This window comes from Galleria mellonella, unplaced genomic scaffold (assembly GCF_026898425.1).
Source record: "Galleria mellonella isolate WM207_F2 unplaced genomic scaffold, CSIRO_AGI_GalMel_v1 utg36, whole genome shotgun sequence".
Lineage (NCBI taxonomy): Eukaryota > Metazoa > Arthropoda > Insecta > Lepidoptera > Pyralidae > Galleria > Galleria mellonella.
The window spans coordinates 7,702,733-7,722,433 of record NW_026442086.1 but is presented as its reverse complement, the minus strand read 5'-3'; the positions used below and the strand labels follow the sequence as shown (position 1 = coordinate 7,722,433).

The 19,701-nt window shown below is 36.1% G+C and overlaps 1 protein-coding gene across 1 annotated transcript; it reads right to left on the bottom strand.

Annotated features, from left to right (window-relative positions):
• Positions 1–4,674: 4,674 nt before the first annotated feature.
• LOC113520596 (ATP-dependent RNA helicase DDX42) lies at positions 4,675–19,485 on the bottom strand. Its single transcript, XM_026905976.3, has 15 exons — positions 18,958–19,485; positions 18,334–18,427; positions 16,298–16,467; positions 15,600–15,840; positions 14,573–14,729; positions 13,576–13,715; positions 12,872–12,971; positions 12,054–12,185; positions 11,311–11,485; positions 11,082–11,178; positions 10,520–10,670; positions 8,497–8,690; positions 7,049–7,158; positions 6,299–6,431; positions 4,675–5,451 (listed from the first exon to the last, which is right to left on the bottom strand). The coding sequence occupies exons 1-15, from the start codon at positions 19,203–19,205 to the stop codon at positions 5,311–5,313; spliced, it is 2,283 nt and encodes a 760-aa protein (XP_026761777.1). The 5' UTR covers positions 19,206–19,485; the 3' UTR covers positions 4,675–5,310.
• Positions 19,486–19,701: the final 216 nt, after the last annotated feature.

Genomic DNA, 19,701 nt, shown 5'->3' with positions numbered 1-19,701 from the left:
TCTCGATCGAAGTTGGAGTTGCCCATTCAGAGAACTTTTTTTTTTACAACACAGGGGGCAAAAGAGCATGCGGCTCACCTGTCGGTAAGTGACTACCGCCGCCTATGATGAAACTTTAGTTTATGGCGGGTTGTACGGTGATGAAAGTTAGCAGCAGGTATCAATTCGAAAACCTCCGCCTTCTTGTCAAATTATATGATTCTTGGTCAACGGGAAATACCCTATAGGTTTTGATTCCCTGTGTGAATGTCAAAATATATATATATTCTTTATTGCACTAAAACATACAGTAACAACAATAAGTTGATAACAATGTTAGCAAAGGTGAACTTATCTCTAAAAGAGATCTCTTCCAATCAACCTAACGCAGGCAGGCATAGGAAGTAGTGAGTGGACAGTAATTAAAATATATAAACAGAAATTAAAATAAATATTTACATAAATTATATATATATATATATATATATATATATATATATATATATATATATATATATATATATATATATGTTATTATTTATTTATTTATTTATTTATATATATATATTTATTACACCAACAGCATATTGCATTATAATATATAGGTATAACAAACATTAAATACAATACAATATTAATGCACATGCCTATTATAAGTATTCACAGCATTCACTTTAACATAGTTATACAGTGCGAGAAAATGAAGTAAATAATAAAAATAAACATGTAACCTAAGTTGTGAGCAATATCAGAAAATACGATTAAGAGTGAATTAAATTAAAAAAAATATTAAAAAAATATATATTATGACAATTAGAGTTAATGTTCATAAGAATATTATATATATATATATATATATATATATATATATATATATATATATATATATATATATTTGAAAGATACAATATTAATACATACATATGAATATAAACCTACATAAATAATAATATGATTGGAACATAAACGGTCATATCTTTTGATTGCGTCGATTTAGAAACAATTTTTCCACTGCTTTAAAAGATTGCAGACCTGAATATTTGATATAAATATCAACTTGATACCTCCACGCGTTCCTAAGATAACGCGTCTTGACAGACGGACGGACGGATGCACGGATAACGAAATGATCCTATAAGAGTTTCGTTTTTTCCTTTGGAAATGTGCAATCCTAATAATAGCAGGTGTTGTCGGCCCTTTAAACAGTATTCTATTATCTTCACGTCGTATCTCTTCGAAAATACTGCTACTTTTTTTTTATGGGTGAAAACGGTATGGTAACCGTAACCCCGCCTGCGCTAACGGGATACGCTGGCGGAGCACCAGTGAAGGGTGATAAATGAGAATGAAAACAGGCCAGTTAGCCCATCATGATAAATTCATCAGGAATTAACCATGATAGTTTCCAGGTGGAACTGCGAGGAGGACGACCTGGTTGGGTATATTACTAGCAATGGGATTCTCAGCCTCCATTACTAACAATCCCTTTACCCCCAAATACTGCTACTAAAAGTTGTCTTCGTGTGCAGGTAATCACACATAACATATACTAATGGCAGTGACAAAATATGTCTAATCAAATAACCAGCAACAATAACTTCAGCAAGATAACATCTTGTTTAGTAAAAAAATTGTACACACTTGCTGAAATGAAAAATTTTTTTATTACACTTCAAATAACCTTTATTTCTATTTACACAGAGTACAGTTTATTAAAGAGTTATTTATTACATTAGCGCGTTCTGCATATCAAGTAGATCTGTGCTAAATAAAATATATAATACGATCAAGTTTTATTTACAATCTATGTGACTAATTGTTAATAATTCAAACGATTGCTATATGCTTTTTCGTGTCACGCATATATTATACAAATACATAAATATATATGACATATATTGTAAAAATTTTAAGTAAAAACTATAAATATTTATAACTTGCAATTTTTATCAGTTTGGTCATTTTTTTAAAATATAAAAATAATATGCTCACGATTATAATTCCTGAATTAGCGGTCAGTCATTTGTCGACTGTTGATGTATGTGGCGCTGTTTTCCTTAGCATGTATAAATCCAAGATGGCCGCCTACTGTCATCTCTTAGGTTTAATTAATTCGCTACAGTGTATTCACTAACAATCAACCCCGGCGTCACGCGGGTAAATACCCATAAAATAAAACACATTCAATGTTAATCTCTAACAATTTTTAAAATCGGTTAAGTATTTTTAAGTTAAACCATTATAAACAAAAATCAAAACCTTTCCTCTTTATGATATTACATTGAATAGCATACTTGTTTCTATTTAGGCATGTGTTATTTACCTTACATTATCTATTATTCAACTTTTCTGATCCTTATCATGTATTTCATTGGTTAAAACTCCCTTTACTAAAATGCCCTTTCCCGAAATTTGTTTTTAGCGGATGCACTTTGTGCCGTGTCATATGAAGAGGAAAAAAAACATACTTTTATATAAATTCATTTTCATATACTATAATTTGTTACATATGCATACTAGAAGTCACAAGTTCAAATATAGGTAGTTACATTTATTATCAAAAAACTGATCGCATGTTATAATTTATTATATTCACACAACAAAATACACTTTTTACACAATACACAAATTATTTATTTGAAAAAACAAAAATCCAGAGATCGCTCTTAGCGATAAGGTCGCCCATTGTTTTCTCATTGTGATTATTTCTTGTAATTGTTTATATTTATAATAAGTTTACTATTGCAATCTTTTGGAGGAAACAATAAAGAGTATCTATCTATCTATCCAAAATTTAATATTAAACGAATATATTAGGGTTTTTAAAGGTGTACATCACAACGCAATAGGTTGCCAGTAAAAAAAAAAAGTATATATATCTTTATTGTACATATTGCACATTTCAACTAGGGCACGATGATAAATATAAAATCTAGTTTTTTTTTCTTCTTTTAGCTTCGGCTTAAATCTGTGTTTAATACATAAACATAAAATTATTACATGCTGGCAATAATTAACAAATTATTATGGTAATTTTTAATTATGAAAAGGGCAACACCTTTGCACTTTTTTCTTCTTTTGCTCGAGTTCAAATGTATCGCACGAATCTTCTTATAAACTTTTAATTAATAAAATCTTTATTTTTAATTTATATTTACTATAAATTAAACAAGGTGTTTAATTTCAAACGACTTGTATGTGCACCATGAAACATATGAGAACCCCTAGAGTAGGTATATAATACTGATTTTCATATTATGTAGTTTATTGACGTAACACATAATAATGCTCTCACTACAAACATATTCAGACTGTAAGGTGCTGCATTTATTTATATTCTATTTTGAAATTAAAAAAAAAAACAATATACAAAGGAATAACACCTGTTATGTCTCATGGAATAGCAACCACTTACCATCAGGGTATCTAAGTTGTATAAAATAAAATATTTTAAGGACCACGCAAAATATATTAGAACTGGGTCTGAGTACACGCTCCATAAAATTTTCTTCCTAAATCCGGATCCTGATTAATGGATTTTTTTTATAAATCATCCCTAAACCAATAGCCAGGGCTAAAACAAGATCTACGTGTTTTACGAGACAGTTCTGTTAAATTTGCATATCCGTTTAAAATTTTTTTTTACAGCTTTCTTAACAGAAGTTCTAGATTATACTTACGAGGTTTGTCCGGAAAGTACGTATAAAAGTTTTTTAAAAATTTTATTTTACAATTATTCAGGTAAATCAATTTTATCCCCTTCAAAGTACTCCCCCTGTGACATAATGCACTTGTGCCATCAGGTGGGCCTTCCCGTCGTAGCTTTTTTTATCTCATTTATGCCCCCATTCTAAGTTTTGGTTTAAAATCAAATCCGGCGAATATTTTAAGGACTCAAAAACTCACGGACAAATATATTAGAACTGCGCCAATTCTGGACGAACTCGTACACGAGCTCCATAAAATTTTCTCAACTCTGGCCTGGAGGGAATCCTTGATGATCCTGATTAATGGATTTTTTTCTTGATTTTTTTGTTCGTGGTTCCCCGGAATCATCAAATTCGTAAACCAATAGTGATGACTCAGGGTCTAAAACAAGATCTTCGTGTTTTTGATCGACAAAAGACAGTTCGCTTTCTTAGTGGTTCCCAAATTAAGCTCTTCAGGGTCTGACCGTTAAACGACGGTCCCCATTAACACAAGGATTTTGAATATCTAAATGAACTTTGAATTAAATTTGCATCATCCGTTTAAAATTTTTTTTGCCGACAGCTTTCTTAACAGATGCCGACGGGGTTTCGTTAGTTCTAGATTATACTTTGTTAGGGACATAAAACAAAACATTACCAAAACATATATTTAGGAATTCACGACAAAATACACATAAATCGATACGACTATTTTTACATTTAAAATATAATGTGTGCTTACGAAACTTTTAACAACAAAATAAAATAAAAAAAAGTTAATTAACAAAAAATCATATGGATTTTAAAGTCTGATTGAATAAAGGTGAAGAATGGTAAATATTTACTTTTAGTTTTCATTCCCTATCCAAACATAATATCTCTAAAGATATCATGTTAAGAGTATCACAAATCAGAAGAGATGGCGTTAGGAAACAGACACTAGTAACGTCATCCATCCATACAAGTATATCCAATATTTCAGTAATTTTAAATCTTTGTTTTACAAAAAACAAATTAGTATAGGACTAATAAGGGATACACACTTTTAATTAAGGGATAATTAAAGTTGGTTCAAAATTAACGAAAATATCACACAATACACACACACACATACATACACACGTAGAAAATACGATTGAATTCAAAATTCCTGAGTCTTTTGAAAAAAATAGTTTTTCGTAATTGCAGGACATAAAAAATGTTTAAAAACAAATTTATAAGCATCTGACCCTTTAATATTTTCTTGTAAATTTCAAATGCAATAAAAAATATAATTACATTTTTGTTCGAATCATACAAACCAGCCACTTTTTGGCACAGTTTATCTAAATTCATAGCCAAAGTGGCAACTGTGATTTCTGGCCAATTGTAGACATAATTTGTTAGGAAAAAAAATATCCCTAGCGCCACCTCTTGACGTACAATGAAATATAAACCATCGCCCCTTAGCTTTAAAGTCGTAATTCATTTGAAGGAAGTATAACTGTGTGCCATTGGTTAGGCCTGCATAAAACACCACATAATCAGCCTTTAACGTTGGACAATCCATAGCACTATAGAGCCACCTAATTATTTAAACATATACAGCTGTCAAACGACATTCGACCATATCGTTATCACGTTCAGGTGCAATTTCGCTAGCCTACTCCCAACGGCTCCGTTTGCCGCCCTTGCGCACGCGCTCAGTTTTGTCCTTCTCCTGTGGCTGTGAGGCGGGGGCGTTGACACCGGGCTGGATGGTGGTCACCGTTTGTTCCCACGAGTGGTCTGTAGATGCTGTGAACTGGGAAAAAACGAGACGACTGGTAAGAAAAGTACAATAAATAGAGACTTTTTGGGGAACAAAATATTAAACAGCCTGGCTCTTGAAATGGTGCACATATGTATTCTTGGATGTGTCTATTGCACATAACTGAAAGCTTCGTCCTGGGATGGGCACCAGACAATTCTGAGGTTTTATTTCTTATTATTTATTTTATTTTATTATCCCAATTATTTGGAATCAACGTAAAATGGTTTTATTAATTTTTTTTCACCAGAGGAAGACTTTGTACAAAAGTCGATTGCTTGGGTATCTGTCCCATTCGTGTTTCAACCGTGAAGCAGTTGTGTTTGCATGGCTGTGTTTCGGTTTGAAGGGTGGGGATATGGCGTGAATTTACTGGGTACAGAGGAATAACATCTGAGTCCTCAGGAATGGCAACGCATGGGGGGGTATCATGGGCGAAACAGTATACTCTGTTATGTCCATGGTACTGCTCAGTTCCATCAGGTGGGCCGTCAGCTTGTTTGCCATTCTAAGTTGTATAAAAAAAAATAAAAAAAAAAATTCATATCACACAGAGATTTGGGCTGTTAGTTTTCCAACCACCTGATGTTAACCTTTCTTAGAAATACACTTGTTGGTAGTATCCGCCACCTATGGTATGGAGAAAAGAATTGAGTTTCCTCAATTCAAATAGGAGGGAATAAATAAAAGAAATTGATAAATTTGGCAAAGTCAAGCGCACTATTAATCTCAAATCGTTAATATTAGCAATAAATTAAAAATATCTTACATAAGTTGGAATGACATCATTTGAGAGTTTATAACTGTGAATATTGTAAACAAAATGATGTTAGCAACACACCTGACTGTACTGCGACCTGAAGGCCTGTTTGAGCGACGCGAGGCGGTCGGTGGCGGGCCCGTGCGCCTTCTCTATGTTGACCATCGGGCTCGGCTCGTCGTTGTGCGCCGGCAGCCCCGGCCGCTCCTTGTAACTGTACACAACAATCGAGTGTTCACCACTTAAATGAACAGCTCACTAATTCGCCATTCCAAGTTGTGTTAAAGATATAATGAACAAGCCGCTACCCGAGCTGGTTTTCCGACTACATTCCTCAAGTCCACCAGCATATACGGATACTACATGTGGGGTTACCATTCCGTTTTTAAACACAAAAAAAAACAAAATTTCTCTCTGGTACTTTTCATCAGGTAGACCATCAGGCTGTGTGCTCTTCCTGATCTATATTTAATGTTTTAAAGGGGAAAGATTCGATTTTTCTATGTGTGTTTATAATTGATAAATTCAAAAACTACTCAATCGATTTAATTTTTTTTTTTTACACTAGCTACATTATCATATATAGTCTATATATTATAAAAAAAAAATTGTAACGAAAATTACAATATTTTAATCCAAAGTATCAAAAATTTGCTCATTACAGTTAATATTAAACACTAATTTATCTTTCTGGTTATCTAGCTGTGTAAAGCAGGTTGGCAACCACAGTTAGGCTTTGGTGATGTTTTAAAAAAGGCGCCACTAGGGCGGGACCGGAGCGAATTAGTAGTATTTAATAATAAAATATTATTATTGTATTATAAAACATACCCAAGTCCACAGCCCCCCACGTTCAGGTTCTTGGCTTTGCCCTTTTTGAAGCGCGACTTGCGGAACCACGCCGACTGCATCGCTAGCTGCATCAGATCTTCAGGCACCTCCTGTTTATCGGAAATCAATAATGTGACAAATACAAACGGATCTAAGTGGGCGAGGGGAGCCTGCGTAGAACAATGGTATAGACTGTGGCGTCTGTAAATAAATATTGTAAATATTCATCTCATAGCCACTTGTCAACATCATTACTTTCTTTTCCATCAAGTAGGTTAATTTAATTGTACATAGATATTTCACCTCTTTCTATCTTTCGCACTGGACGTACAGACATGACAGCGATGTTTACTTCACACATTTCTGTCATTCTCTCATTATATGAAAATCAATAATATAATCAAGTTGGTTGTTACTTATTTCCTCCAAACAACTACAAAACAATGAAACAGTAAGGGATTACTACTCCAGCGTAAACCTTGCCATCACTGTGAAATAGTAAATTCGGAGGCCGACCACATACTCATTTGTTGTAATAACCGGCCGTAGTACCTTCCTAATGCTCCTCAAATATTGCGTCTAAATTGCGCCCACCACGTACCCTTTTGTATAGGCATTCCGTCGTCCGTATCCAATAGCGAGGACGGGATGCCTTAAATACTGTACCGCAAACCATCAAAAAAAAACCCTATTATTGGGAGATAAGAGATCGTTGTTAATGGAGCATACTGGTGTCATTGTTAGCAATATATCCTGTCAAGTTGACGCTTACGCATTACCCTCTGGAAACCATCACGCTTAATTCATCTACGAATTAACAACAACAAAAAGTTACATAAATTATGAATTAAAAAAAAAAAGCTTTATATTTATTTCATCGTGGTCACCACTGCATGTGCTGCAGTTAATTGCTACAGCGATATTCTGGTTTTTTCATCCGACGACATCATTCCTCATATATATATATATATACATATACATATATACATATACATATATATATATATACATACACATATACATACATATATACACACACATACACATACACACACATACACACACACACATCTACGAATTAAGCGTGATGGTTTTTACCATCGTGATTTCATCATGATGAGTCAACAAGTTTTTTCATCCTGTTCATTCTTCATGGCCCTGCTAACATTTTTTTTTTTTAATGGGTGATAATGGAATGGTCATCGTCACCGCTATCAATATACACTGGCGCCCCGCCAGTGAGATATCATAGGTGAGGACGCGGGTCCCATCGCGACTAATTCAACCAAGAATTATTCATGGTTTCCACACATTGAAAAAAATAGGGCATATTGGTAGCAATGAGCTGTCAAATGGCAATGCAGCCAACAATCTCTTTCCGTGCACGTGCCGTTGGCACGGGCAGAGTGCAGGTGGCGCGGCGGGTGCGTGTGCGTGTCCGCACGTACCTGGTGCACGGCCTCCAGGTTGCGCAGCAGGTGGCCGGCGAAGTCGCGGTCGCGGTCGCGCGCCAGCAGCGAGTAGGCGCGGCCGCGGACGCCGGCGCGGCCCGTGCGGCCCACGCGGTGCGTGTGCGTGTCGATGTCCCGCGCCACCGTGTAGTTCACCACCGTGCGGATGTGCGGGATGTCCAGCCCGCGCGCTGCCGACAACACGTTTTTTTTCTTATACAACTTAGAATGGCAAACAAGCTGACGGCCCACCTGATGGAAAGTGGTAACCGTCGCCTATACACATGAGCAGTACCATGGACATAACAGAGTATACTGTTTCGCCCATGATACCCCCCATGCGTTGTCATTCCTGAGGACTCAGGTGTTATTCCTCTACACCCAGTAAATTCACGCTATATCCCACCCTTCAAACCCAAACACAGTCATACAAACACAGCTGCTTCACGATAGAAACACGAATGGGACAGAAGTACCCAAGCAATCGACTTTTATACAAAGTCTCCCTCTGGTAAAATACATACTCCTACTGCATGTACGTCTACTCGCTCTCCTTGTCACTACCAGCGACTTCGTTTAGTTAATACCTATTTACGTATTTTCGTTCTCTTGTTTGCTCTCTCACTTGTGATGGCGCTAAACAGGATATACTGATTACTTTGATTTATATTTATATAAAAACGTAAAATATATTTTTATTTTTAAATACATTTATTTATTTATTGGAAAACGTACAGCTGAATTACAGTCAATACATAATCAAATTTATATCTTTGTTAAGCCATGAATCGTTTTCACATTTGCGATGTATATTAATTTGCAAGCAATACGTACACTTGTATATTTATATCAGAAAAATAGTTTTTAATTGTAATTAAAAAATCTAGAAAATTTTTAGTCTAATAACTTGCAACTTTGAAATAAGTGTTCGTCAAAGATTTCAGAATAGAATAGAATAGATGGAATGCATAATTCACTTAGTGTGTTGCTCGTTGTATTTATAACATTGCCAATGCGTTAGAGAGGGATAGACATATAAAAACGCATCTGCCTTTTGACTAGTTCGTAGAAGACAAATTCATCAAGATATGGCTTGGATTTTATTGGCCGTATAACCCTACCAAATTCAAATACAACCTGCTCGCATACTTTCTATATAAATTGTGTCGAATATACAATTTAGTAATAATTGACATATCTCAATGAATAAAAATTTTACGAGTACATACACATTTCCTATACACTAGCCTGTTATGAACTGAGAAAAATAGCAATTGATGGTGTATGTTTCGTCCTTTTTTTTAGTAGTTATATTTTCTCAACCATCTTGGAAATGTGAGCATTATTTTGACAATCTTCTTCGAGATAAATCAAAATTACCGTACGGGCCAGATAAAAGTTGTATGAAAATCCATTTCTGTCGTGTTTTGCTGCTAGATAAATTACTATGTAAACTCATCTGTCCTGTAATTTAAAAATGGAATCACCTTTTACTTCAAAACATGGCTACCAAGGAGGTAACTAATAAAGTTTTATTTAAATTTCGAACTGGCTTGCAAATAAAAAGCTGTTTATTGAAAAAAAAAGGAATGTCATGGCGCGTGAAAAATTATTATTGTTCGTTATTCGTCATTGAACTTAAAAAGTAAATATATGTTTTTGATTTCCGCGCATTGTTTAAGAAAAGTACTATACAACCCTTGGCCATAACTGGGCATTGATGGACTCACGTATGTGTGCCTTAGCTACGCCTCAGCCCACATTTGCACGTTCGTCCATCAATGCCTCAGTTGCTGGCCGCTGCAGTAATGTCCTATTGCATAAGAAGAAAGGAGGCAACCATATGATCTACAGTGTTTATTTTATCATTCGTTCCTTCAATTCCTTGTTCTTAGGTGTTAATTTAGATTAAAAAAAAAACACGAGTCTGTCAAGTTGACGTTTGGCTGACTAAAGGTTGAATTATTTTTTACACTCGATTCTATATCTATGTAATCTAAAAATAAGTATTATTTCTCACCAGCGACATCAGTAGCAACGAGTATATTGTTCTCCTGCCTCTTGAACGCTGTGATCACCTTGTTCCTGTCCGCTTGGTCCATGTCGCCGTGCAACAGTAGCGCATCGTACTGGTGCACGCCAAGGTTGGCTGCCGTTTGCTCTGCTTCTAACTACGTATGAGTGAGCGAGATAAACATATACCATACACCTCTAGCTACATAATTCTGAAGGCAAAAACTCATTTTAAGAAGGACTTACGAGTAAACTTACGTTTTAAATAATTATTCAATAATTTCAAAATATATTTGCTTTAAAAATGGTAATTTTTTTTTATACAACTTAGAATGGCAAACAAGCTGACGGCCTCACTGATGGAAAGTGGTAACCGTCGCCTATAGACGTGAGCAGTACCATGGACATAACAGACTATACTGTTTCGCCTATGATACCCCCCATGCGTTGCCATTCCTGAGGACTCAGGTGTTATTCCTCTGTACCCTGTAATGGCAAACATTCACTAACTTGGGTGTAAATTGTCTTAAGAATATTAGCATAATAAAAAAAAAAAACAAGATACATACTTTCTTTGTAACGAATATCAAAACGCTGCCCTCCGATAGAAATTCAACTAAGTGCTGTAGAAGCCAGGGCCATTTTTCTTCTGGTTTGTTGAATATTCTGAAAAATAAAAGAAATTGTATAATATAACCAAATCATATTAACAGATCTGTGATCTGAAGTTAGAATGGAAACATATGTTGAACAATCTATACATAAGGGATTATATTGAGAGTGCGGAGGAAGTGGTACCTGACGTGCTGCGCGACGAGGTGGCTGGCCTCGCCGGCGGCGCCGTGCTGCACGCGCACGGGGTCGTGCAGCGCGTCGCGCGCCAGGCGCTCGACGCGGCGCGGGAACGTGGCGCTGAACAGCAGCGCCTGCCGGTCGGGCCGCACGTGGCTGCAGATGCTGCGCACCTGCGGCTCTGCACGCGCACCGATACACGACTATCAAGTAAACGACTAAATATAATGTCAAACAACATCCGCGCCCACTAATACCGACACGTGACGATGTTGTATGAAACATTTTGTTGATGCCGCTCATGCTGTCCAAGCCACTTGGTATAAGATTTATTTCAATGTCTTCATTTGTACCAGTGCATTTTACTTTATTCCCCTAATCACCTTCTATGATAACTTGGTAAAGAAAAGGAGTAATAACATATTTTGTTATTACTCTGTCATCACCCAATAATAAATTGTGTTGCAAAATAAAAAAAAAACATAGACTTGAATCATGGGGAAATAGGCATTTTGACTTAAAAACCAAACTATACTCAGTTTCAATGATTTTTTATGAGACTAATCTGAAAGTATATCCTTTACAATCGATTTCTGACAGAGAAGAAACCAATTAAAAAAAAATGCAACCGAATTCAAAATTTCCTTCTTTTTTTAAATTGACTGAAAAAGATAGTTTATTAATTAAATAAATAATAAAATAAAGTAAGACGTTAAAAATTAGACAATAAAAAATGTTCAACAACTTACCAAAACCCATGTCGAACATTCTGTCCGCCTCGTCCAACACCAAGTAGGTAACTCGTTGAAGGTTGGTCGCTTTGCATTTGATCAGATCTATTACTCTACCGGGGGTGCCCACTATAATTTCCGCTCCGCCGCCTGAAACAACCATATCAATGTAGCTGGTACGGAATCAGAGAGGATTAAAATAGGGGGAAAGGGATTGTTAGTAATGGAGACTGAGAATCCCATTGCTAGCAATATACCCAACCAGGTCGACCTCCTCGCGGTTCCCCCTGGAAACTATCATGGTTAATTCCTGATGAATTCATCATGATGGGCTAACTGGCCTGTTTTCATTCTCATCTATCACCTTTCACTGGTGCTCCGCCAGCGTATCCCGTTAGCGCAGGGGGATTACCATACCATTTTCACCCATCAAAGAAAAAAAGAGAGGATTAAAAAAGCTACTTTACACGAATCATAAGATGATTCATATAATAACCCAGCCAAGTTTAATAGGCATTCCGCGCTGAGGGCGTAATGTTAACTAGTTCAGATACATCGGCGGGTAATACTACTAAATGTATTCGTGTAAAGAGGCTACTTTACCCCACTGTGAGTTTATTATTCTTTATTGTACACAAAAGGTTATTGAAATGTAAAAACAAACATAATAGTGCACAAGGGCGAGCTTATCTCCAATGATTTTAAGAAAAATTTATACCATAAATACAACTGACGATAAAACCACTTTCCATCAGGTGGGCAGTTAGCTTGTTTGCAATTCTAAGTTGCAATAAAAAGAAAAAAAATCAGGCATCGTGCCTACTAAACACTCATACCTTCTAACGCTTTAGTCTGCTCCCACTTGGATCCACCGCCGTAGCAACACACGCATCGTATGTTGTAAACCTTTCCGAATTTTTTCGCTTCCATGTATATCTGAAATAAAAATAATTCCTAAAGCATTTTTTGTTATACAACTTAGAATGGCAAACAAGCTGACGACCCACCTGATGGAAAGTGGTAACCGTCGCCTATAGACATGAGCAGTACCATGGACATAACAGAGTATACTGTTTCGCCCATGATACCCCCCATGCGTTGCCATTCCTGAGGACTCAGGTGTTATTCCTCTGTACCCAGTAAATTCACGCCATATACTACCTTTCAAACCGAAATACAGCCATGCAAACAACTGCTTCACGGTTGAAACACGAATGGGACAGAGGTACCCAAGCAATCGACTTTTGTACAAAGTCTCCCTCTGGTATATCCATCCTATAAAAGACTGAGGCTCGACTTCACCTCCCTCTGTGTGTTCTAATACTTGTATAACAGATTATGTACTGAGAAATCATTTGAAATGCTACCCACAGCCCCCTTTTATCATCGCACCACTTGGCATCGACAGGGAGTTCATCCTCACACGTTCAAACAGTGCAAAATGCAATGATTTTTTTATACGGTTTCTGCTTTCCATCAGGTGGGCCGTCAGCTTGTTTGTCATTCTATAAAAAAAAAGAGAAGAAGGTAAATAGCGTACCTGCTGCGCCAACTCCCTAGTGGGCGCGAGTATAAGACCAATGGGCCCGTCTCCTGGCGCCAACTCTTTCTGGTCCATAATGTGTACCAGTAGGGGCCACAGGAATGCTGCCGTCTTGCCTGATCCAGTGCGGGCAATACCTATAAAAATGATGTAAAAATAATACATGACATTTCGCCTATTCCGTGGCAACGCATGGGGGGTATCATGGGCGAAACATTATACTCTGTTATGTCCATGGTACTGCTCATGTCTATAGGCGACGGTTACCACTTTCCATCAGGTGGACCGTCAGCTTGTTTGCCATTCTAAGTTGTATAAAAAAAAATTCCTGCTGCTAAAGAATATGCAGTGTTTGAGTTTTAAAAGTGCAATGTGGTAATAAAATTACTGGGTTTCTGACTCAACATTACAAGAATCGAGATATTCACAAAGTTTCAACCAAGGAATATAATACTCCTCTGGCTGGACCGATACTGGAGATGTTACCTCACAAACACAGAGCACCACGTCTGTATATAGGCGCGTACATTCAAATAGACTTGTTTACAAATACTTTGAAAACGTCATTTATTTTTTAAATCTAATGCAGGGTTCGGAGAATTATTATTTATTGAAAAGAGCCCGCAAAAAACTCAACAGTTACTCTTTTAAATCTCCGTTAATATTATGTGTATTTATTTAATTGTTTATTATTTCAGCCCTTAACTGTCCACTGCTGAACATAAGCCTTTCCTATAAGGGGAGCTTTTCCAGTAGTTGCCACGCTTGGCAGGTGGGGTAGCAACCGCAGTTAGGCTTTTAGATGTTTTAAGAGGGACGATGCTGCCTATCCCTAGCTCTCCCTTAGTCGTCTCTTATGACACCCACAGGAAAAGAAGGGGTAGCCTATGCTGGGAGCACACGATGGATTAAATAAATGTACTATGTTTAAAATTACATGATCGTTAAAAGCCCATGCACGCCGGACTACATTGAAGTGAATGGCACAGTATACCTATGAGGTCCCTGCCGGAGAGCGCGGCGGGCACGCCGGCCGCCTGCACGGGCGTGGGCTGCGAGTACTCCGAGCGGCGGATGGCGCGCATCAGCTGCTCGTCGAAGCCCAGGTGCGCGAAGCTGCTCACCGGCCGCGGCGGCTCCGGGCCCGTGATCTGCCGTGCAAGCTATGCGTCATGCTCGGGAACCACCACATTGTACCGAATACCATTTGTGCTATGGTTGATTTAAACCAGGCTCCCAAACTTATTTTGTCTACTACCCACTTTGAGAATAAATTATTTTTTAGCGCCCCTATGTATTCGCCTACTTTAAAACCACTTTTACTTCGAGATCAACAAATCATCCCCCAAGCCTCAACACGACGCCCCCATTTTTTTCTGCGTCTCTTATCACCCCTCTTTAGGCCTGTAGTGCCGACAAGGAGGCATTGTCGCCCACTTTAGGAAAGGCTGATTTAAACTATCAGTGTAAAATGAAGAAGCGAATGCCATTTCGATGACATGAGATTCTTAAAAAAAAAAAAGGGGTAAAGAGATTTCTTTAGGGTTTGTAACGCGCGCGTAATGCACCTGATATTGCACGCATTCATGCTAAAGTTCAAGCTACGGTAACCTTACATAACTTACCATCAGGTGGGCTATATGCTTGTTTGTCACCTCAATGATATAAAAAAAAATTTATGACAAAACAGATACAGATATAGAATGCAAAAGGATGTGGGACCATACTATTGTGATTAGATAGGCTGTACTATCTAAGGGAGAAGTCGAAATTTCTTAAAATCTGCATATATGCATAAAAAAAAGTTATGTAAGTGGAAAGAAAACAAGATATATGTCTAAAAGTAACTGTAGAATGAAACCTTCCATTGATTAACTAGTTTAACAATTTTGCACCATGGAAAATTGAAGTTAGATTATGAACAACACAAATTCATACAATAAACGTTCTTTCACTCAGTACACGAACAAACAAAATAATTTATTCAAAGTAAACAAAGCTATTTTAACAAATAAGAATACCTTCACTCCCAAATTCTTCTTCAGTTCCTCGACCTGTTGTGGGGTTAATTTCTCTATATCCTCGTGTGGTGTGTAGAAGTTCTTCTCAAATGGCTCATATACTATCTCTGAGTGATCAATAGGAGGTAGTGGATCTATATACTTCTTTTTAGGTGGCGCTATTGGATTACCATCTTGATCATACTCTATTTCAACATCAGATCCATCGTCACCTTGATTTAAGGGATTTTCTTCCATATATCTGCATTGAAAACACCATGTTAAATTTTTACCAGAGGGAGACTTTGTACAAAAGTCGATTGCTTGGGTACCTCTGTCCTATTCGTGTTTCAACCGTAAAGCAGTTGTGTTTGCATGGCTGTGTTTCAGTTTGAAGGATGGGATATGGCGTGAATTTACTGGGTACAGAGGAATAACACCTGAGTCCTCAGGAATGGCAACATATGGGGTGTATTATGGACGAAACAGTATACTCTGTTATGTCCATGGTACTGCTCATGTCTATAGGCGACGGTTACCACTTTCCATCAGGTGGGCCGTCAGCTTGTTTGCCATTCAAACTTATATACAAATAATAATAATAATAATTAAATCCATAATTAGTTTATAGTTGTATCTAAACTGTCTAAAAATGTAAAAATTGACAGAACTCTTAACAAATATTTTATCGAAACAATGCTACCATGAGCAGAACCAACTTATAATAACTTTCTTCATCGTCCATATCGTCAATGTCCCCTCTAGTGCCTCTGCTGCTGTCACCCTTGCCGCTGGCGGCATTCTCCTTGCTGGCCACCATATCCTTAGCAGCTTGCTGCTCCAGACCTGCCATGTACGCATCTAGAGGATCCTCTTCATCATCATCTGCCTGAAAATAAACCAATCACTTTCTTATCTATACTATAAACAAATTTATCACATTTTGAAGTTACATTTAAAAATTTAAATTGTAAAAACTTATAAACAATTAATTTATAGACAGTTTTGTGACTATTTTATAATATAATATAGTTTTATTTTGTTTTACTACTTAAAAACATGACTATTTAAAAAAAAATCCCTGAACTTTATTGCCTTTAAATAAATTGTTCTAAACAATAACAAAGTTTGTCATAAAGTTTTAACTGCATTTTTTATGGAAGACATAAAAAAGCCATTGAAGTCACAGAAGTACCTTATTAAATATGTAATTACCTACTTAATAAATCAATATTTATGAACCTATATAAAGCAAATAGTCCATAACTAACTTTTAGCAGCGACTTTGTCCGCGTGACCTTGATATATTTACTGACCAAAGTAACCTATATCCTTTCGATCCCATACAGTATGTGTACACCAAAATTCATAGATTGGTAGTCGTTAAGACGCTATAAAGTAACAAGTAAATAAACTCACTTTCATATTTATAAGTAACTAGGGGCCCGTCCCGGCTTCCACAGGTGGACATTTTTAAACTTCGACAAAAAAAATCAATTAAATTTGTCCAAAAATTTTTCAATATTTTTTTTTTTTTTTTTTTACAACACAGGGGGCAAACGAGCATGCGGCTCACCTGATGGTAAGTGACTACCGCCGCCCATGATCACCCACAACACCAGCGGCATTGCAGGTGTGCTGCCGGGATAGGAATATACTCTTTTCTTGAAGGTTATGTTGTCGTATCGGTTCGGAAATACTGCTGCTGGAAGTTGATTCCAAAGAATGGTTGTGCGTGGAAGAAAGTGCCTTGAAAAACGCACGGTGGAAGACCGCCACTCGTCCAGATGATTGGGATGAAACTAAATATGTCACATCCGTTGCGTAACAAGCCCCGCGCGAATGAATCTATCAACTTTCAAAATGTAAAAAGTGGTCATTGTGACATAAGGACAATAGTTGGACATATTGTAGATTTTTTAATAGTTATTGATATTTTTACACCTTAAGTTACATTACTAAAGTTTTACTAAGGATCCCTAATCTTCTCTAGCAATAGCCTATGTTACTCAGGGTGAATGTAGCTTTCTAATGATGAAAGAATTTTTGAAATCGGCAAAATAGTTTTTGAGTTTATTCATTACAAACATACATATACACAAAAATACAAATCTTTCCTCTTTATAATATTATTGTAATGTGTAGATGTAGAAGAATTCATTATCACCAATAATATTAACAGTATATTGTGTATTATGTTATAATTATGCATTTATTATTTCCTATCCAAACACTTTATAAATATGTGAACTAACCAAGAGTTCTTTAAATTATTCCAAATAAAAGTTAGTTTAGAAGTTCCAAGTGACAAGTATGTAAATACTAAAAGTGAGAAAAATGACACAGTTTATGTAAATAAACTTACCCTTAATATTGTTTTTTTTTTGTTTTTTTATACAGAATATTTAAAAATCCTAATGTTAATATAATAATTTACATTGGGTTTCCTGCTTTTATTTAATGTAGAAAGAATTATAATTTAATGCAAACATATAAGGCTTTTCTCAGCAGTGGACAGTTAAAGGCTGATATGATGACAATGAATCAATTTAAAAAAAAACAGATTGAGAAGTCCCATACAATGTTTATCTATTTAATTTGTAATATAGTATCAGCCTTAATAAATATATATTTAAGTCTATTATGAGACACTTAACCCATGCAATATTCAATTCAAACTATATTTACCCTGGCTATATAAGCTAGGGTGGAATGCTAGTGGCCAATAAAATTGATATATTTTTCAAAATAATACCTTTGAACTGCTAGCAGCCTCATATGATGGACTCCCAGGAGCTGGTATGTATGCCAAAGCTGGTGTTGGAGGCTCATCATCTTCATCAAAATATCTGGCACAATATAATGTTCAATTACCATAAACAAACCTTCATAGACAAGATTTTTTTTATTATTGTTTGTGTACAATATGCCTATAAAACATCAAAACACTCTGACTAATATGCACAGTTGGAATATATGCAACTAATTATTAATTGTTAATTACAGGCTTTCATAGAAACTACCAGAAAGAACAGTACTAAACCAGCTGTACAAATATGCACCAATTCCCTGCAATTGATATTGTTGTACAATATAGTATAACATAATTTATATAACCAGATTCCATTGTCCACATAATGCCTGTGCCTTGCTTTTTAATAATAATCAAATATACCTAATACAAGGAAACTTATATGAAATTAAATACACTAACTTCATACAAAATTTTGCAATAACTGTTTTACTTTTTCTAGTGAATTATAAAAACAATATTAAAATTGTCGTTGATACTGCGAGCAGAACAATAATTTTATTGTAAATATGGTGAATTTAATTTACAGTTATATCCAAAAATAATAAAAATAAATACAACACTTACTCATCCTCAGTCTTTGAGCGTTTCTTGCCTATCGCACCCCAGTTGCCAGTCACCGCGTTCTGTGTTATTGAATTCATGGTGGAATACCCTTGTTTGGAGAGTCCAGACGTGGGGGGCGGCACGGCATGCATAGGCGCCGTCGGAGGAGGCACGGCGTGTAGCGACACGTTCGAAGGGTTCCGCTTAGGCATCGTAAACCCGGCAAACCCAAACCCCTTACTACCACTCCCGCCTGAATTATAACTCATCTTGATTCCGGTTTCACTGTCAATAACAAGCTCATCCAAATAGTGAGGTTAGATATGGGTTTGTTTACACTGATTTTCTTTTCACACTGGGCTTATATCAATTTAAAATTGAAACTATAAATAACTATTTGTAGCTGCGATATTAAAATTTACGTGCAAATGTTTATTCTTATCGATAAATAAACGTATAGGTAATCGACAAAATGTAGAAACTATGAAGCCAGCGAAGCAACTGACATTTACATTTGATATCTTGACATTGAAGGATGTCACTTGACAGTAACAATTCTGAAGTGTGATTTCTTTAAAACTATTTTTAAAATTAAAATATTAATTTAATATCACAGCGTCATTTTTTGCGTTAGGACCAATATTAACTAATTTTCTAACTAATAGATTTAAATTAAAATAGAATCGACCCTAAGGGACGAATTTTAAAACAACAATAACATTTACACGTAGCATAGCCACTAGCGATTATTCAAAAAATAATTTA